Genomic DNA, 22,678 nt, shown 5'->3' with positions numbered 1-22,678 from the left:
CTTTTTCTCGGAATGTCAAAGCTGTGTAATCCCAAAGCTCACTGCATCTGCATGCCCCACAACTATCACTATGCACTTCCTAAAGCTCTTTCTAAAAATATTTTTCTCATATTCCTTCTAATATACATCACAGGAAACCAAAAAAAAATGTTGTCATGGTTATATACAGAATTTACTTAATGAAAATAAGTAAATTGGCTATACTCTGTAAATCTATGCCAATATCATGAATATTTTAATAATTTATCCTTTACTCAAAGGAAGATTTTTTGGCCATGTTGTAAATTATTGCATCATGTTTCTCCAATTTCAGGATTGCTCTTTCAGTCCATTTTTCTCAGGTTGTCAAATACCTGTCAAAGATACAAAAGAAACAAGTTAGTGCCACTCTACTGATTAAACACTGAGTTGTATGCAGCTTAGCAGTCTTGGTTCTGTTGTAGTGAGCTAATTCTGAGAGCTAAGTACATACCTATGACTATATCAGCCTATTTTACAGAGGGTGTTGATTTATATCTACTGTAGATGGAAACACCTGTGAAACAGCTTCCTTAATTGAATGATTTAAAGTAGAAAGACCCACCCTATGACTGGATCTTTTGGAGTGGGAAGATGTACTTTTAATCTGGGACACATCTCATGCTGACAGCCCATATAAGGACACAGAAGAAGAAAGCACTTGCTGCTTACATGGTTTCCCTCACTCTCATTGGTGAGTTTATTCCTTCACCGGTATTAGACCTACTTCATTGAGATTTTGGCATATATTAAAGACCAGTTCAGATACCCAGCTTTGGGAACAGAGCAACTACTCGATTCTTTGGCTCTCATTAGAAACAGCCAATGTTGGAATAGTTGAACCATAACCTCTAAAACACTCTAAATCATATAGAAGTGTATATCATATATATATACACATATATATATATCATATACAATAGAAGGCATATAGATAGACAAAGAGGAATATATATATATATATATATATATATATATATATATATATGTGTGTGTGTGTGTGTGTGTGTGTATGTATATAGTCTATCACCCACCAGTTCTTTTTCTGTAGAGAAGCTAGACTAATAGAGAGACCTAACAGAAGAAAGTAATTCACTAGGGTAGGCACTTTAGGATATACTATCATTGGACACCACAGGACTCAGTCTGCATGATTGGCCCCACATCCTGGAGACAAGCTTTTTGCAGTGCATCTACTCTTACCCCATCGTGACAAATTAATCCATGAACCTGAAACCATGAGCCAAATCGTCACAGCAACTGGAATAGTTACTACCAGTAGAAACTGGTACCAAGAAGTTGTGTTGTTGCTGTGAAAAACTGTGGCTGGCTCAAAGACCCCTGAAAGTGGACCCAGGAGGAATTTAAAAGAGTTCAGGACTTTAAGTCACAGAAGCCTTCTGGGAAGTGAGCAGAGTTTAATGGGTGACTCTGGAGGGAATGGGGAATTCAAGAATAGTGCTAGAAATAAGCACAGGAAAACTGTGTTCATTAAGTTTCATTTGGGGAAAGGATTCTATTCAGACTGAAGGCCATCTGCATTTGCGGAACACTCTAGCAAAGAGTCTGGCTGTGCTCTGCTTATGTTTTGAAATTTAAGTGTATCAGAGACTGAGTGCAGAAGTAGTGAACTGAGGCAACTAAAACAAAATGTGTTGGCAGGACTGATACTCCTTTTAATCATGATTACGATAAGAATTCAGAACAAAAGCAGAGGAGAAAGATAAGGTGCAGTTCATCGAGGACAGAAGCACGTGTGCCTGTGAAGCTTTATTTGATGAAGTGTGTCAGTGACTGCAGTCGTCATCCACTGGCCTCAGATCCCCATCTTCTCTAATTTTTAATGAGGATTCAATGCTAATGGTTTGCCAAGGACTGTCCAGGTTCTATAAAACAGCTTGGAGGCAAAGGGAGGGGCATGGGATAGGGAATTTATGGAAGAGAGGCAGGGAAATGGGACATTTGAAATGTAAATAAATAAAATAACCAACTAATAATAAAAATTTTAAATGCCTTGTATGTCAAATTCTACCCAATTTTCATTTCAGCTTACTTTCTACATGGATATTTTTCTCACATTATATGTTATTTGATTTCTGGTTTTGTATAATTTAATCTTCAGTATAAACATACATTACAGTGTGTTAGAACAGCAAAAACACAGGTTATCAGTTACACCCTAACATCTAATTAACAATTCAATAAATGTTTGCTATTAAAAGAAATGCTACACAGGGCAGTGGTGGTGCACACCTTTAATCCCAGCACTTGGGAGAAGAGACAGGCAGATTTCTGAGTTCAAGGCCAGCCTGGTCTACAGAGTGACTTCCAGGACAGCCAGGGCTACACAGAGAAACTCTGTCTCAAAAAGAAAAAAAAAACAAAGAGAAAGAGAGAGAGAGAGAGAGAGAGAGAGAGAGAGAGAGAGAGAGAGAGAGAGAGAGAGAGAGGAAGGAAGGAAGGAAGAAAGAAAGGAAGAAAGGAAGAAAAATGCTACAAGTATATGTGTTTCTATGTCTTCCCCATTTGTATAAAACAGATATATCATTTTTTTTAAGTGTTAATGGAAGAATCCAATAGAAGAGAGCATTTTCCTGGTACTGTAAAATCCTACCATGCAGCAGGCTTTCTAGAGTCAACCCTGGCAAGATGACACTTCCAGTGTTTTTCCAATGACTGCAATCACATACCCTGTGTAAAAGCATCCTAATGTGCCTGTGTTCTACTTGGTTATCTGCCAAACATAACCCAAAACAGAATCTCTGCCACACCTTCCTTCACTAGTTTCTAGAATGTGATTCATATCTTTGATATTCTATAAATAAGTTGTAAATGAAAAATGAAAAATCGAGGGACGTTTGTTATGGATGTTTGTTCTCAAGCATCTACAGTCAGAGCTTCCATTCAGACAATCTATGAATTCAAATAGCCAGTAATCTTTGTAGCAGAATTTTTAGTTTTATAACTCTTGATATTAATACCAAAGATTAATGTTTGTTAATTTATATTGTGAGCTACCTTATCATTGAATATCTATTTAGGTACTTATGCATTTTAAAATGAATAAGAATACATTATATTGTGTTCACTGAAGCATCCTTTGTTGAACATTGTTCTTTACAGTAATAGGCTCAATCTAACCCTATGAGTAACACTCAACTGTCTTGTTGTTGGGTGGAGATTTATGTGTGTGATATTTTGAATCTGTGATCAGAGCCTAATCCATATTCATGCACATTTTTATTATTTATTTTTATTTTATCTTGTATACAATGAACTGTGTTCACATTTCTTCCATTACTCTCAAAATAAATAGATGGATAATTTAATATATTGGAAATCAAGTGGAAATTTGAGAATAAAATATGTTGTTGTTGGTCTGACAACAGACAAAAATAAAGGTGGATATTAACTATGCTATGATTCTCAAATGACAGCTTTAAAGTTTTTCCCAAAAGATGTCAAAGTTTCAAGGTACAGGTGATCTCCAGCCCCCTAGTTTCTACTTTTCTGAGTCTGTGAGAAGGAAATAGTGAACAAGCCAGGCAGGCGTCCTGCTCGCACCAAGGCACAGAGAATAAAATAAAGAGAATCACTGCTGAGTAGAGTATAAGAAGATACGCAGGGAGGTATAGAACATCTCTTATAGCAGAAGAGAAGAACTAAGAGTTGGGATTCTCAGAAAAACACAATAAAAATGATCCTGCACTCATACCTGAAAGACATAAACAAATGAGGTTTGGCAAAAAGCAGCTGAAGAAAGGGAATAAGAATTCCAACACAACTGAGAAGAGAAGAATGACAGAATAACAATAATGCTATTTCATTGACACAAACAGGAAATTATTACTTTTAAAATGGATTGCATCTTAAGCCAAAGAATATCATGATCTTATTAAACTCTTTTAGTGATTTATTAAAACAAGACAAAACACAAAAGCATAGGGTACATGTAGCTAGGAAAACTCAGTTGTTAATGAAACTTTCCATGAGAGCTTTGTGACTTCAGTTCAGTTCAATTCATAGAAAATATGTAAAGGTGGAAAAACAAGGACACCTCCACAAGATTATCCTCTCATCCCCACTTGTACACTGAGGCATGAGTGCCCTACCATATGCACATTCTACAATACAATATTTTAAAATTGAGAAGACCTTTAAAAATAATTGAATGTCAAAACAGTATTCTTTACAAACTTATAACATGTTAGGCTGAATTATCCATTGGTTGTGTTTAGCTTTTAAAAATGTTTGTGTTTTGATTGTGTTTTAATTCTCCATCATAATCATCGTTGTGGTATACTTTTTAAATCATCTATTTTATTCTTCTGGATTGTGATATAATTACATCATATCCCCCTTCCCTTTTCTCCCCCCTGAACCCTCTCATATAATTTCTTCCCTTATTGTCTTCAAATCCATGTCTTATTTTTTCATTAATTATTTTTGCATATATCATAATATATTAGTAACCTATATTATTATTTTATGACTAAAACACATATAACTGGACATTATTAAGTCACGTAGAAAAAGGTTCTGCCTTATCTTATATCTTAGTTTCTTTGCCTGTCCGGATCATAAAAGAGAATGACAAAAGCCAGTTATTTGGGGTCAGGTTCCAATCCACCATTGCAGGAACTCATAGCAGCCCAGCCTGTGGAATTGTGTCCTCCTATATCAATTAGTAATCAAGATAATCCTCCCATAGGCAAGCCCAGAGAACCATCTCTAAGGTGACTCTGTATTCTGTCAAGTTGACAACTAGCACTAACCAACATACTGTATTCAGCATATACCAGAGAATGATTTACTACAAGGGGTTCATTCACATGTTGGGGGTCTTAGAAGCTTCATGGTGTGCAGAAATCAGGGTGGAGACCTAGGTGAATCAACGATATAGTTCCAGTTCAAACCCTCCCCCTAAACAAGATGAACTGACTTCATTAGAATCCAAAGAGATGAAAGAACGGAAAGAGGGTGGGGGTAGAGAAGAAAACTAAGTTCAAAGAAGCTGGAGTGAAGAAATCTTTATTCCCAACAGGTAATTGAACTTATCATTTTAAGTGTTATCTCCTTTTAGAAACAAAGAATTCATGTTAAATTTCTTAAGATCTCATGAATTTATTCACTCATTGTGTATATTCTTTATAACTAATTTAGTTTCTCTTAAGCCTTATTTTTGTTTGTCTGGTTACAAAATTACACCTTGAGCCCTTAGGATTAAAATCTAAGGAATGGCATAGCAAATAAATATTAAGTTGGTCACAGTCTTTTGACTCAGGGCGATTAAATTTTATAGAGCCTTCTTATAAGTAAATGGGAGACATAAACTCTGTAATTGAAATCAGATGAACTCAGTTGATCACCTACAGTACAAGCTATTTATCTTCCAGCCAAACCATCTCATACCATCTCATACATTCCTAATACCCTCCATATCCAGCTGAAATAAACATATGTACTACCCTAATCTTGACTGAATTTCCCCTTAAATGATTATATTGTTAAGAGGGAAAGAAGAAATAAAGAAGACCTGGCGACTTGTTCATATTCACCAAGCTTTGGTCCAATTCTCCAAGCTGATCAAGTTTTTTTTTTTTAATTTAACTGGATATTTTATTCATATACATTTTAAATGTTATCCCCTTTCCTGGTTTTCCCTTTGCAAACCCCTATCCCATCTCTCCTTACCCTGCTTCTATGAGTGTGCTCCCCTACCCACCTATCTCACTGCCCTAGCATTCCTCTACACTGGGGCATCTAGCCTTCACAGGACCAAGGACTTCCGCTCTCATCTATGCCAGATAAGGCTCCTTCAGTTCCTTCAGTCCTTCCCCTAACTCCTCCATTGCGTTCCCTGTGCTCAGTCCAATGATTGGCTGCAAGCATCAGTACCTGTATTGGTCAGGATCTGGCAGAGCCTCTCAGGAGACAGCTGTATCTGGCTCCTGTCAGCAAGCACTTCTTGACATCTGCAATAGTGTCTGGTTTTGGTATCTGTATGTGGGATGGAGCGCCAGGTGGAGCAGTCTCTGGATGACCCTGTATTTTTTTTTAACTTTTTTTATTATGTATTTTCCTCAATTACATTTCCAATGCTATCCCAAAAGTGCCCCATACCCTCCCCCCTACTCCCCTACCCACCCATTCCCACTTTTTGGCCCTGGAGTTCCTCTGTACTGGGGCATATAAAGTTTGCGTGTCCAATGGGCCTCTCTTTCCAGTGATGGCCGACTAGGCCATCTTTTGATACATATGCAGCTAGAGTCAAGAGCTCCGGATACTGGTTAGTTCATAATGTTGCACCTACAGGGTTGCAGATCTCTTTAGCTCCTTTCTCTAGCTCCAATAGCTGACTGTGAGCATCCACTTATGTTTTTGCTAGGCCCCGGCCTAGTTTCACAAGAGTCAGCTATATCAGGGTCCTTTCAGCACCATCTCACACCAGTCAGAATGGCTAAGATCAAAAATTCAGGTGACAGCAGATGCTGGCGAGGATGTGGAGAAAGAGGAACACTCCTCCATTGTTGATGGGATTGCAAGCCTTTACAACCACTCTGGAAATCAGTCTGGCGGTTCCTCAGAAAATTGGACATAGTTCTACCGGAGGATTCCGCAATAGCTCTCCTGGGCATATATCCAGAAGATGTCCCAATCGGTAACAAGGACACATGCTACACTATGTTCATAGCAGCCTTATTTATAATAGCCAGAAGCTGGAAAGAACCCAGATGCCCCTCAACAGAGGAATGGATACAAAAAATGTGGTACATTTACACAATGGAGTACTACTCAGCTATTAAAAAGAATGAATTTATGAAATTCCTAGGCAAATGGTTGGACCTGGAGGGCATCATCCTGAGTGAGGTAACACAATCACAAAAGAACTCAAATGATATGTACTCACTGATAAGTGGATATTAGTCCAAAAACTTAGTATACCCGAGATATAAGATACAATTTGCAAAACACATGAAACTGAAGAAGAATGAAGACCAAAGTGTGGACACTTTGCCCCTTCTTAGAATTGGAAACAATCACCCATGGAAGGAGTCACAGAGACAAAGTTTGGAGCTGAGACAAAAGGATGGTCCATCTAGAGACTGTCATATCCAGGGATCCGACCCTGGGTTTTTAACCCAAGCATTTTATTGAATGTTTTCCTTAACTGTCTTCTATGCAGTAAGGAGTTTCCATAGTGTTTTTTCCCGTGTTCATCTGTTATTGTTGAATTCACCATCCACATTAATTGTGTACCTGATTTAATCTGCTCAGAAGACAGCCCACTCTGTTTTACAGTGATCTACCTGTGCAGGACCCATCATCAGACATAGGGAGAATAAGGCTCTTTACACCTTCAGGAGACTCAGGTTTCTGTGTATCATTAACATGTTAGGAAGAAATAAAGACTAAAGGAAGACTGACGTTTGAGGGTGAAAATCTGTCTTTAACAGAGTAATGGAACAAAATAATTTTGCATAGTAAGTCATAAGAGATAATCAATGAGTATACATATTTGGCTTCAATTTTGTATTTAATATCACATTTTTAAGAATTCCTTGACATTTAAGTGTATTAAGGATATTATTATTTTTTGCTCTAGATTGAGAAAACTCAAGCACAACTGGCATTTGAATTTAATTAAGTGTGTTTAATAGGCATTTATGATTCCGGATGATTAACACATTCAGTCATCTATTTGTTTTCATGAAATAACCAATTTCAGAAATACATATTTAGGAAACCCTCAGAGTCATCATACAGTCTAATCAGACCTCCAAATATTCATGAAATAATTAGTTTTTAAAAATACCTCAACATATTGAATTTATAGATTATCCTATAAATTTTAGATTTATCAAGGTTAAAAATTATCTTTCAGAAATTAAGCAAAAAGATATTTAGGTTAATTTATTTCATTTTATGTATATGAGTGTTTTCTGTTTTTTGTTTTGTTTTGTTTTGTCTGAATACATGTATGAGTATCAAATGCATGCCTGAGGAGATAAGAGGAGATTGCATCATCTGGAACTGGGTTTAAAAACAGTTATTAGCCACCATGTGGGTGCTGAGAACTGAACCCAGCTTTTCAGTCAGATCAGTTAATTATTCTTAACCTCTGAGCCTTCTCTCCAGCAACCAAGCAAAGATATTTTTACAGTTTTATATATTTTTTTAATTCATGCATTCTTTATTCTAGACATACTGAAATCTGACTATATTGCTTTAATTTCTACAAAGGAGTGGATCTAAACTGTTTATCTGAATAGGATCAAAAGGTTTGCATGACTTGTTCACTCAGTGGTAGAAGGAAGCAGATAAGAATAAATGTGTTGCTCAGGTAAGGAACAGAACTTCCTCCTCAGACAATAGAGAATTGTTGAGGGTCTTTATCCAGAAGGGAGAATTTGGTTAGAAAGACCTTCTGGAGGAAGGGTGGAGGATAAAATAGAGATAAAGTAGCCTAGGATAAGAAGTTTTGAAAGGCATCCTTTAATTTTTATTTGTGTGTCTCTGTGTGTGTGTGTGTGTGTATGCTTATCTATGTATAAGTGAATCTATGCGTACCATTCACATGTGTAATCTTGCATGTTTGTCTCACTTTCTGCCTTGCATGTGTTCTTATTCACTACATATGATCCATTAGCTCCTTGGGACTCTCCTCTTTGCCTCCACCATACCTGTTGGAGTATTGGGGTCATAGATGTGCTTCTGTCTGGATTTTTTTTTTTAGGTTCTGCAGCTCCCAATGCAAGTCCTCAAACTTCTGTGGCACATTCTCCACACACTCATTCATGTCTCCAAACTGTCTATCCGATTTCTTTAGTGAGAACAATACAGTTTCTACTCTCAAGAAAGGCAGTGAGGTAGTTTACCTGGATGTATTTCCTCAATTGTTGCTTAAATAGTTGATAATCCATACTGTTGCCCTTAATTTTCTATTAGGCCTTTCTGACACGTGCACTAACCTCTAGTCCCTGTTGCATAAGACATATGCGGCATCTGTTGACCTTTCTGTATTCCCAACAGTGAAGGTTTCACTATTCCCACCTCACTTTACACACATGCTTCACGTTCCTGTCACTTTCATTTTCCTCTTGGCAAAGAAATCATCATCCCCTTTACATCTCCATGATATTCTTCCTGTCATATGCATCTTATATTATACTTCACATGGCTGCTGTTGTATTTTAAGTTTTTCCATAGAAATCTCATAAAATCTTTTTAAGTTTCCCAATTCCCTAAACTTGAGCCAATTCTATCAATCTCCACCAACATTGTCAAGGAATTTAAGGTTTAGAAAACACAGAAGATGTATTTTATTTTATTAGAGACCAGCACCAGTGCTTAATGATTTGAAAAACTTCTGAACCTTTTTTTTTGTCTCAGCCAAGTATATTTTAATTTTCAACGCAGGACAAAGCAGTAGCGCGGGAGCTCAAGAGATAATCTGTGGCCAAAGTAAAGAGGAATGACACCAGGCCACACGAATATGTTCTCAAAGGCACTACCTGTAGCTAAGTGCATAGGTCAGAAAATGATGATGGAACTGAAGATTCTATTAGTTACTTTTGTGTAAAATACAATGAGTATTTAAAATGTGTAATATATATTGACATTTACCTATGTGCTGGTATTAATGAACTATGATTGCAACAATTATTTTAGAGAAACAAAAATATTTTCCCTAAAACATTATTTCTATTATGTGTTAATTCCCAAATTCATATTCATTATAGTGATAACAGGAAGTAGTATTATTGGCTTGCTATAGCATAGCTTATAAATCCTGTGCAGCTAATACACTCCCCTCTATTACTGTCTCTCAGGAACCCCCACCACCATCTCATCTTTGACAGTCAAAAGACTGTGTTGTCTGTAATCTACTTTCAAACACTTTGTGGGTAGGGGCATCTTTGTGTTTCTGTAAATCTAGTTGTGATAACACAATACTGAGTTTACCTTAATAATGGACACAGTGCTTCTTTCTGCACATTGTAATCAGAAACTTAAACTATGAGGAGGCCACGGGAAGAACATCAGTCAGTCCTATCTTCATCCACCTCCAAGCATATTAGCTTGGCAGGATGGATAGGGGAATGCTCTTTCTAAGGTGATGAGGATGGTAGTGAGTGCATGAGCAATCCTGCCATAAAATCTCAGAGATGAGGATCTACAGAGTACACACTGGCATCAGGATGACGTCCACCTTCAATCGGTGCCAGAAACCTGGCTTTCATAGAGCTATCATCTGACCTATCACCCATCTGTGAACATCCATCTCCCTCTTCCCACTCTCGCGACATTGCAGGCAAGGAGGTCTTCAGTATATCTGAAAGACTGAAAGTCCAGCCTCCCACAAGCCTCAGATCTGAAAGCAGAACTATACGTTGGTTTCCTTGAGAACAGCTATTTGTAAGTATAAATTAAACCTACAGACGTTGGTTAGTTACTCCTGACCTGCTAATAGCATAGTTATCCTCTTAGAGGTTTCAGCTGCCTACAGCTATATCTAGCTAGCCACTGATGCCTATTAAAACAGCATAAGATGGACATAAAGGGCACTTTATATTAAGTTGCCTGTACACGAGTATGCCTAAACATGTGCTGTGTCTCTGTGTATTGATTAGCAAAAGGTAAAAGGATCAACATATTTTTTTTTCTAAAATACTTCTGGCTTAAAAACTGAAAGGCAACAGGGACGAGATGAGAACGAAGGTTCTCAAGTGAAATATGTTTTGATTTAACAGAACTAACATTTCTTGTCCCGGTATAAAATATCATTAGTGACTACACATAAGCTGGGACATGCAAAATATAGTTAACACATACATGATCCAGATTACTTCTTTTATAATAATCTTTCCCATCTGAAGAAATGAAATGACTCAAAACAAATATGGCATCTTTAAAAAATGTATTAGTGAATTTGTTTGATCATATTTTAACTAGTATATAGTGACGTATTAAGTCTAAGGACCTTGCTCCTACACTCAATACACAGAATTCAATGGTATCATCCTCAACAATTTGTTTTACCATTTAAAATAGTATCTGATAGCATAGATGTACATGCATATATACACGTTTTCAAAGTAGCAATGGAAATTTAAAATGCTGTTGAATCAGATAAGAATAAAATTGTGAATAGTAACGCACAATCTACCATTTTTCTACATTTCTCATTTTGTAAGGACACAAGGAGTTAGTTTTCAGTACTCTTGAGTGCACATATTCATGTGCAGAAAATGTAAATGAAGAGGCATGAATCCTATGGTGGAATATCTAAGAGCTGTCTACATACCCAAGTCCATCTTTGGAGTTACAATAAAAGGGTCCAGATTACTATATATACCTGTATCCAAGATGGAACACAAAGGCCCCCTCCCACGTAACCTGAGGAGAGCTATATGCAAATGGCAACAAACCCCCTTGTGTTTCAATCCACTAACATTTTGGGGGTCTTATTTTACTATGACACACATTGATCATTTTTTAATTCCTACAAATGTTGATATATAATTTTAATCCAACCATTTGCATAAATCACAGCCAACTGTTCACACATGCCAAATAGTGGCAGCAAAGTGACTTACACATGTGTGTAGTGACAGTTTTTATGGATATCTCCTGAACTGTCTTCTGAAAGATTTTTATCACTGTGGTTTATTTGAAATAATCATGGAAATGGATATTAACCCTGTCAGACCGCTATTTGATATGCCTATCAGTCATTTTATCTTTTAACGTATCTGATGAGCTATAATATCTGCATGTGGCATTTAATTTTGTAATTTTTTATTGTTAACTTACTTTGTGTGTTTCTATTTGTGTTTAATATGAATTTCCTGATGATACATTCTGTGTGTATGTTTTAATTTTTGAATTTTCATACTGATTTCATTTTTTATGTGTATGAATGTTTGTCTGCTTATATATCTGTTCAATACGTTCAAGGCTGGTCCCTGTGGTGGCCAGAAAGGAATGTTGGAACTCCTACTACTAGACTCATACATATTTTTGAGCATCTATATAGGACCTGGGAATCAAACTCAGATCCCTTAGGAAAAAAAAGACAAGCACTCTTAACCACCGAGCTACCTTTGATTTCATTTTTGAGACAGGGTCTTATGCAATCTAGACTAACCTCATTTTTTTAAGTAGCTGAGGCAGACCTCAGACTTCCTGATATTGATCTAATCTTCCATCCTCCACCTACTGAGTACTGGGATTACAAGCAAGCACCAGCATATCTGGCTTGTTTGTCCGTTTTGGTTTTTTTGATTGTTTGTTGCTTTTTGTCTTTACGTGTTAGTTTTTTTTGAGGTCTTCGCATGTTTATGATACAAGCACTTTCTCTATCCCTTTCCTTGCTGCAGCATCACTGGATTTATTTCTTTTCTTAGTAAAACTTATCTGACATCTAGACAATGGAATCAGGAGCTTGGGTGTATTTAAGAGCTCTTTTCCACTCAGCAATCATAAAATGAGGCACAGTTTATCATCAGGTAACTTGTCTATAAAATTCTGTAACATAGTTGGGGTTTTCTTTATGTTTTTTTAATACTATTTTTCCCTGTGGTCATTTATAGATATATTTACTTCTCTTCCATATTTTCTATTCCACACTCTTGCTCCTTCTCTTTCTTTCACAGTGGTCTGATCTTTTTGATGAGGCTTCAGTGGCACATTAGAAAACCTGTCAGGCAAGTTGTCCATATTGTTCATTTCAATCCCATTTCACCAACTGCCACACATCCATAAAAGAATCCAGAGTCAGCCAGTTTAATATGGATCTTTGTTGGGTATTAAAACCTTAGATTACTGTGTACTGTAGATACAAGATGCCTCTGGGGCTCCTTCCATAGAGACAATTGGCCAATAACAGGGAAGGCAGAGTGGGGACCTCCAGGCCTCCACCCTAAGGAGCGGCTTCCATACCTGCTTCTGAGTAAAGAAAGACATTATCAATCTACCACACTATGAGCTCTCTGAGGTCCTTTCGTCAGGACCTCCTTGACCCACATCATTGTAAATCTTTGTCCTAGATTTGTTTTCACCCCTTTGCTTCATATATGTCTATCCTTAAGAAGATCTGATGCCGGTCAGATGGTTTAGTGTGTAAAGATTCTTACACATCAAGCATCCCCAACTATGATACCTAGAACAAATATGGTAGAATGTGTGGACCATTTCTTCAAGTTGTCCTTGAGCCTCCACATGCATGCTTTGACAGTTCCCATTCCAATGATAGATAGATAGATAGATAGATAGATAGATAGATAGATAGATAGATAGATACATAGATACATAGATACATAGATACATAGATACATAGATACATAGATACATAGATACATAGATACATAGATACATAGATACATAGATACATAGATAGATAGATATAGCAAATTTTAAATAGATCTAATTTTAAAAACTTGATATCTATAGTTCTACCTGTGTGTGTACTTTGGGGAAATCTGAACTCATAATGACTTAGAAAGAATATATGTTTAAATTATTGTCTTCAAGGTTTTTTTTTTTGAATGGCAGTTCATTGATCTTCATGTAAGAAGTTATAGGAAGTGAATCTGTAATCAGTTTGTTCATACTAGAAGCCTACACCATCCTCAATGACACCATATCAAAGACTAGAGAAAGAGTTCAAGGAAATGTCAAGTTTAGTACCTTGGCGACTGGAACAGGAAGACACCAGGATTGGGAAGAGAATGGAGTGGAGTGAAGGACAGAAGGTGAGTTCAGATCTGCTGCTCAGCGGCAGCCCACCTCACCATGTATACAAGCAAGCCCATCTGGCTATGTTTCCATATTTTCTATATGTTATGTTATTACTTTTTCCACATGTATATACAATATTTTGTTTGCAACAATCCTTCCCTAGAAATATTAAAGTTTTAATCTGGTCAGAAAATGTTTAATATATTAGATATATGTTAAAATTATCTTAGCCTTAATAATTTTCCTGTTTTCAAAGTTATAACATATGAGATGATAATATATTTTAAAGCCAAACATCTGCCATTATGTGTGTCATGCCTCAACATGAAAGGTCCCTGAGCAAAGATTTTTTTGATTTTTGTCCCAGACTGGAATTGACATGTCACTCCTCCTTCCCCAAAGTAGAGTGAAAGAGGAGAAGATCTCTCAATCTTTCTCTCTGTCTCTGTCTCTGTCTCTGTCTCTGTCTCTGTCTCTCTCTCTCTCTCTCTCTCGTTGTTCATATAGAGAGCAACATAACAGACAGGAATTCATTTCACACTTTACATTAATGGCATTATATTAAGTAGTAACTTATCAAATGAAGATACGCTTCAAAAAAATCTACATTGTCCTGTATATATTCTTTAAATTTTTTATTGGTTATTTGGTTTATTTACATTTCAAATGTTATCTCCCATCCTGATTTCTCTTTGAGAGCCCCACATCCCACTTCACTCCCCCTGCCTCCACTAGGGTACTCCCCCACCCACATGCCCACTACTGCCCCACCTCCCTAGCATTCCCCTATGCTGGGCCATCAAACCTTCACAGGACCAAGGGCCTCCCCTCTTTTTGATGCCAGACAAGGCCATCCTTTGCTAGATTTGTGGCTGGAGCCATATGATCAAAATTGAGAAAATCCAACATTTTCTGAAAATATTACAGAAAGCAAAGATGATAATTAAATTAAACCTATATTCAGAAATCAAGTATTCCAGACTAGAATACAAAAATGAATTTAATATGGTCCTAGAAAAAAATCCAATATATCCTGTGCTGTTATACAAAAATAAAGGACACTTGCTTTTCAAATAAAAAGGAGTTTTATTATATTTTTAAAAATTTTAGGTCCCTGCTATGGTTTGAAAGTCCTCCCTTGCACTCATGTTGCTAGTTTGAGTTCGCCTGCAAAGCCGTGGGTGTGCAAGTGCAGGCGGGCATGTATTCCTACATTGTGCATCTGTGCACTGAGGATGTAGGCTGTAGAGTCAAGTAAGATGATTATCTGTCCTTGAGCTATACTGTTGCTTTCCTACTGAGTTTGGGGCTTGGCACCACTTTTCTGTTACCAAATGCCCATTGATCACATTGCTTTGCGGATCAGAAAGTCCATGCTATGCCTGTCCAACATGGTGTTTTGTGAGCAGGAACTCGTTTTTATTTCAAACAGCTTTAGGTAATTTGCTTGTTTCCATCCTTTGCATATTTAGGAAAATTCATAAAAAACATTACCATTTCATATGTGTTAAGATCTGAGGTTTATATGAATTGAGGAAAGAAGGCTTTAAAGAAAAATCATATACAGAATTATGAATTGTATGAATGACATGAAAATACTCCATTTTAAAATGGACATGTATTCAACCAACATAGTTGGATCCAAATGATCTCATAGCCATTCCAACACCACTGAAGCAGAGAAGCTGCCTAGAAGGCAAATCAGAGCCAACAAAGGCGTCGTTTTAAACTGACAAGCTGTTACATGCACACAGGGACACACATACAAATGCACATGCACATACATGCACACACAGAGCAGGAGGGGGGGGAGAGGGAAGGAAAGGGGGAGAGGGAGGGGGAGAGAGAAAGAGAAAGGAAGGGAGAGAGAGCTTTGAAAGAACTGCAGGTGTCTCTCCTGTACTTAGTTTCATATGGGTGCATCATGAGGTAGAGCTTCAATAGCGGTGTAGTATGCTCAATTCTGATGATCAATTAACCTAAATGTAAGTCATTAGAAATTTGTTTCTTCCTTTTTAGTTGACTACTTTGTCTCGTTTTCTCCATATTAATTTTCAGGAAATATTGAGTTATGAATTTTTCTGTTTAGATATACTGAGGGTCAGAAATGTTCTATTCAGTAGATCTAAACACTTATTTAAAATGAAATTATTTTATTATTTTATTTGTATGGCTATCTTTTTTCTGTGTGTATGCCTGTGCAGCATATGCATGCCTAGTGCCCACAGAGGCCATAAGCGGTACTGAATCCCTGAAACTGGGGTTGCATAGTGTTATAACCTGTCCTGTGGGCACTAGAAATTAAATCAGGATCTTCTGGAAGAGTAGCCAGTACTCTTACCTGCTAACCTATCTCTCCAGCCCAGAACCATGCACCCTTAAACTGTATATGTATATTTTTCATTTTTGGAGACAACAGTTATAAGAATATTTTCATAGAATTTATATAATGCAGATCTTGTCTCCATTTGTGATATCATCTTTACATTATGTACACAGCTACAATTCCTCAGTACATCGAGTCCCTTATATTTCAGACTCTTTACAGACCATACAATCATCTGAAAAATTTCCCATGTCTTTGAATAGTCGATAAGTCACTTTTCAGACTTCATTTCACCTGTTTACATTTAATGAACAATACATTTTTAAAGCAGGAAAAAAAAACTTCTATAAAAATTTCAAAGAATATCAAGGCTAATTTTTGCTTTCATTTTTGGCATACTACCTTGCCTCTTAGAGCCGATTGTCCTCATTTTGTGCTGATCTTTGACATGCTTCTCCAATGTTTTATTTTGTGAAAGCATAATAATTTGAAGGACAGCCACACATTTAATTAAAAATAAGGAGATGTTGTTCGGAAGAGTTTGAATTGCTATCTCTGAGGGAAATGGCAATTGCCTTAAAATTGTATGATCTGAGTCTTAACTCTTATTTCATCATTTTCCTGCATGCTTCCATTTACTCGTTGTCATCATGCACAGTCCTATGTTGCAGAGAACCATGGGCCCTCTCATAGACCACTGGTGTGAGTCCTGTTTAGTATGCTGTCTGTCACAGTTATATGCCTCAGTACAGGGGAAGGCCAGGGCCAAAAAGTGGGAGTGGGTGGGTAGGGGAGTGGGTGGGGGAGAGCATGGGGGACTTTTGGGATAGCATTGGAAATGTAAATGAAGAAAATACCTAATTAAAAAAAAAGAAAACTAAAGTGAAAAAAAAAGAAAAAAGAAATTATGGAACTCTCTTTTGTCTGCCACACCCATTCAAATTCTGAGATCTTTAGAGAATACTGGTGAAATCTGTGTCTTGGAGACACCTATAGGTGAAAAACAGATTTGAACTAGGCATAATCCCAACATTTAGAGGTTTACAGCAGGAAGATTTAAGTATAAATCAATGTTGATTACTCTTCCCTATGCCCCAAAGGAAAATATCCCTGTCACCACACACACACACAGACACACACACACACATATACACATACACACACACAGACACACACATATACACATACACACACAAACACAGACACACACACACAGACACACACACACAGACACACACACAGACACACACACAGACACACACAGACACACACACAGACACACACACACAGACACACACACACACAGACACACACACACACACAGACACATACACACACATACACACAGACACACACACACATACACACAGACACACACACACACAGACACACAGACACACAGACACATACACACAGACACACACACAGACACACACACACACACACAGACACACAGACACACAGACACACAGACACACACACACACAAATGATACTGGATTACTTGGTTTCTATAATAGAGCAGGGCACTCTCTGACTTGTATAATGAAAAGAGTACCACAGGCCATGAGAATTAAAGAGTAATTTATAGTAACTCAAACAAATGAAGAAAAGTCATAGGAAAAAAATCTATAGAGTTCTCAGGCAGGGAGATCATTTGGAAATTTATAGTTAGCTATGTCTAAGGATTTCTAGATTGTTCCTAATGATCTGTATCCCAATCTCCAGACTCTTTTTACATAAGGGGAATGTAGGTGCTTACCAAGGACACCAAAGAACACCTTTCTGTGATCTCTGCCAAATCCCAGAGATGAGGACAGTTGGCAAAGGAAACTTCTCATGGAAGAGATAATTAATTCTCATAGCTATTTGAACACTGGCTAATTCTGCCACATCTGTGTTTTGTTTATCACACTTTATGATTCTTAAGATTTGAATAATGTAGATTGATGTGGTAATATGAATTTCTACCTCCACATGAATCATATTTTGTAAGCTCTAGGGGGAGAAGAGTAGCTGTATCTTGCTAAGGTTCTTACACCCATCATTGTCACCTTACATGAGTTATAATTATAATTGGTCATTAAGAGAATGCATTCTGTAGACTAATAATCATTCCTAATTGGCTTAATCTTACATTTCTCTATTTTTCATTTGATGAGTATCTTACAGATTTCTAACATATCTTTCTTTGTTGAATTTTATGCATCAATCAAACTATTCTGATTAATTTTTGATAACTTTGTAGGGATTCAATAAATATATAGGGGTAGACATAAAAAATTCTTGATGATATACACATACATGCACTACTATCTGAGCTATAAATCACAAAGTATCATAAAGATCTCACATAGAGTTTGTTTTATATAATGAAGGGAGGGATAGACACTATAGCCTCAGCAATATGTGATTCAGTTGGAATGTAAATTTTATAAGCTCACTAATTCTGTTTAGTTTAGTGCATGGGTGAATTTTGATGAGCATCCCCAAGGTCAATAGGCAGTTGGTAGTATACTTTAGTGCAAAGTAATTGGCTTAGGACTTTTGATAACATAACATTGGAAACAAACAATCCCATCTTTCATTTCTGGAACTTATCATACAGTGTGTAAGACAAACTCCCGAAGAAGAAGAAACCATTATAAGACTTACTATATCCAGGAGGAGTTTCAGGAATGATACTGGAGAAAGGAATAGCAGCTATTGAAAACTGCACATCAACTCTAATTGTGGTAACTTGGCAAAATTCTAATACTGTTATTAGTATTAAGATTATTGATAGTAATCGGTAAGTAATATTTACAATACTTTCAAATGTAAATGTGTTCTCATGAACCACAGGTAATCTCAAATGGCCTATCACAAGAACTTAAGTTCATAATAGTCTTTTTTTCAATAGTGCTCTCTGCTATGAAATTTTGTGAGTAATTCAGATGGAGAGAAATATGAAAGGATGGTTATTCCACTTAGCTCTGTGACTGAAGTATTATTTCTAGGAGAAATCATATAATTTACTATATATGGTATAGAGTGATTCTATGATTGGCTTTCACAATAGCACCTATACATTGTAGTCCCCTGGGAAACTGGGAGTAGAAACAAAAATAGAGAACAAAGAAGACAATTTTTCTGGTCCTGACTCCAAGCCCATGATAAATTCAGAGTATCTGATGGTGGGACCCCAAAATGAGTCTTGAAAAGCAAATCTGCCAAAGTGGATGTTCTGTGTTTTCCAGAGTGAAAACATTATCATAGTTTGGTGAACCAGGTTCATGTTCCTCAATCTAAATTTAACTGGTGACAGAGCTAAAAATTGAATCTCTAAAACCCTCCAGCATCTAGCTGCATTACCTGAGCTTCTCTCTGGATACTGTGTCTTCGCAGTAGATATTGGACACCAGGTCTTCCTAAACGTAAGGCGAGAAGCCAGATGTCTAGTTGTGGCTGCTCAAAGCAGCCTGTTTTTGTCTGTGGACCAAAGCATCAACATGCTCTAGAATCCAGGGAGAGGTGTCAAACCTCAGAGTTTGTAATTCCAAACCCCTGTTAAGAAGATCTCAATGTAATGAGAATGTGCAATAAAGTCAGAGAATCTCCATTCTTATTCTCAAACATGTTAGAATCACGCATGGGATTTAATTTTTTTAAATTTTTAATATTTTTATTACACATTTTCCTCAATTACATTTCCAATGCTATCCCAAAAGTCCCCCATAGCGCCCCCTACTTCCCTACCCACCCATTCCCATTCTTTTGGCCCTGGCATTCCCCTATATTGGGGCATATAAAGTTTGCAAGTCCAATGGGCCTCTCTTTCCAGTGATGGCCGACTAGGCCATCTTTCGATACATATGCAGCTAGAGACAAGAGCTCCGGGGTTCTGGTTAGTACATCATGTTGTTCCAACAATAGGGTTGCAGATCCCTTTAGCTCCTTGGGTACTTTCTCTAGCTTCTCCATTGGGAGCCCTGTGATACATCCAATAGCTGACTGTGAACATCCACTCCTGTGTTTGCTAGGCCCTGGCATCATCTCACAAGAGACAGCTATATTTGGGTCCTTTCAGCAAAATCTTGCTAGTGTATGAAATGGTGTCAGCGTTTAGAAGCTGATTATGGGATGGATCCCTGGATACGGCAGTCTCTAAATGGTCCATCCTTTCATCACAGCTATGAACTTTGTCTCTGTAACTCCTTCCCTGGGTGTTTTGTTCCCAATTCTAAGAAGGGGCACAGTGTCCACACTTTGGTCTTATTTCTTCTTGAGTTTCATGCGTTTAGCAAATTGTATCTTATATCTTGGGTATCCTAAGTTTTGGGCTAATATCCACTTATCAGTGAATACATATTGTGTGAGTTCTTTTGTGATTGTGCTACCTCACTCAAGATGATGCCCTCCAGGTCCATCCATTTGGCTAGGAATTTCATAAATTCATTCTTTTTAATAGCTGAGTAGTACTCCATTGTGTAAATGTACCATAATTTCTGTATCCATTCCTCTGTTGAGGGACATCTGGGTTCTTTCCAGCTTCTGGCTATTATAAATAGGGCTGCTATGAACATAGTGGAGCATGTGTCCTTTTTACCGGTTGGGACATCTTCTGGATATATGCCCAGGAGAGGTATTGCTGGATCCTCTGGTAGTACTATGTCCATTTTTCTGAGGAACTGCCAGACTGATTTCCAGAGTGGTTGTACAAGCTTGCAATCCCACCAACAATGGAGGAGTGTTCCTCTTTCTCCACATCCTCGCCAGCATCTGCTGTCACCTGAATTTTTGATCTTAGCCATTCTGACTGGTGTGAGGTACTACAGAGCAATTGTGATAAAAACTGCATGGTACTGGTATAGTGACAGACAAATAGACCAATGGAATAGAATTGAAGACCCAGAAATGAACCCACACACCTATGGTCACTTGATCTTCGACAAGGGAGCTAAAAACATCCAGTGGAAGAAAGACAGCATTTTCAACAAATGGTGCTGGCACAACTGGTTGTTAACATGTAGAAGAATGCGAATCGATCCATTCCTATCTCCTTGTACTAAGGTCAAGTCTAAGTGGATCAAGGAACTTCACATAAAACCAGAGACACTGAAACTTATAGAGGAGAAAGTGGGGAAAAGCCTTGAAGATATGGGCACAGGGGAAAAATTCTTGAATAGAACAGCAATGGCTTGTGCTGTAAGATCGAGAATTGATAAGTGGGACCTCATGAAACTGCAAAGCTTCTGCAAGGCAAAAGACACCATCAATAAGACAAAAAAACCACCAACAGATTGGGAAAGGATCTTCACCTATCCTAAATCAGATAAGGGACTAATATCCAATATATATAAAGAACTCAAGAAGGTGGACTCCAGAAAGTCAAATAACCCCATTAAAAAATGGGGCTCAGAACTGAACAAAGAATTCTCACCTGAGGAATACCGAATGGCAGAGAAGCACCTGAAAAAATGTTCAACATCCTTAATCATCAGGGATTTAATTTTTAAGCCATCTATGTACTTACCTCAGGATACCTCTTTTAAAATCTTTTCTCTTCAGCTTTATAAATTCTTTGAAATCTTCTACAGTATACTTTGCTCATATTCTACCCCCAATTATTTCCAGATCCAGCTTCTTTTCTCTGCTTACCCAACTCTGTGCCTTCCTTTATTTGCCCCATCAAGCCTTATTTGTGGCACCTGTATACTCTTGGATGTGTGATCTGCCACTGGAGACTTGTTGACCTATCAGGGGCAACACTTTTAAAGAAACCTGCCTTTCCCTCTCCTAGTAATGATTCTTCCATTGAAAATGGGGTTTTGTGCTTTGCTCTTCTCTCCTTGCAGGGACTTTGTATGGCTTGCACTTGCATAGCCCTCGCTCGTACCATCACTACTGTGAGTTCACGTGTACAACTACCCTCCTTAGTATTGAAAAGACTGTTTCTTTGTAGTCTCCCGCTGCCTAATCTTACTGTCATGGTCTGACTACTTTCTCTTCCTCAGTGATCCCTGACACCTGGAGGGAGGATTTATAATGACTTATAGGGGCTGCATCTATACCTGAGGATTCTGCATTCTCTTATTCTCGGCACCTGGCCATGGTGCATTCTTGAGACTGAGTGTTGTCTTGTTGTAGTCAACTTGACACAAGCTAGAGTTATCAGCTAAGAGAGAAACACAATGCAGAAAACACCTCTATAAAATCTATAAGAGCCTATAGTGCCATATAGAGTAGTCTCTTTATTAGTGATTGATGTGGGAAGACTCAACCACGGTAGGTGGTTCCATCCCTTTGCAGGTGGTCTTAGGTTATATACGAAAGCAGGCTAAGCATGCCAAGAGGAGCACACTGGTTAATAGTTTTCGTCTATTACTTCCACTTCAGTTTCTGCATCTATATTCATGCTCTGAATTCTTTATTCTGACATCGTTCAGTGACTGAGTGTGGGCTGAGATTTGTAAGCTTTTGGTTATGGTCTTTATATCAGAAATAGAAACCTTGACTAAGACAAAAATTATTACCAGAACTAGGATATTACTGTGACAGACCTAGTCATTTGAGTGCATGAATTAAGACAGGACTTTGCTTATGCAATGGT

At 37.6% G+C, this 22,678-nt stretch overlaps 1 protein-coding gene across 1 annotated transcript in view; it reads right to left on the bottom strand.

The window, feature by feature from the left end:
• Positions 1-201: 201 nt before the first annotated feature.
• Nyap2 (neuronal tyrosine-phosphorylated phosphoinositide-3-kinase adaptor 2) overlaps positions 202-22,678 on the bottom strand; it is a 305,966-nt gene continuing 283,489 nt past the window's right edge. The window contains exon 7 of the mRNA XM_085838711.1: positions 202-353. Coding sequence (XP_085694837.1) covers positions 324-353 — 30 coding nt within the window. The 3' untranslated portion in view covers positions 202-323. The remainder of the gene's footprint in view (positions 354-22,678) is intronic.

Source organism: Mus caroli, unplaced genomic scaffold (assembly GCF_978045245.1).
Source record: "Mus caroli unplaced genomic scaffold, Mus_caroli_1 scaffold_1, whole genome shotgun sequence".
NCBI lineage: Eukaryota > Metazoa > Chordata > Mammalia > Rodentia > Muridae > Mus > Mus caroli.
The sequence above is the reverse complement of the archived record's forward strand: the minus strand, read 5'-3'. Positions and strand labels throughout refer to the sequence as shown.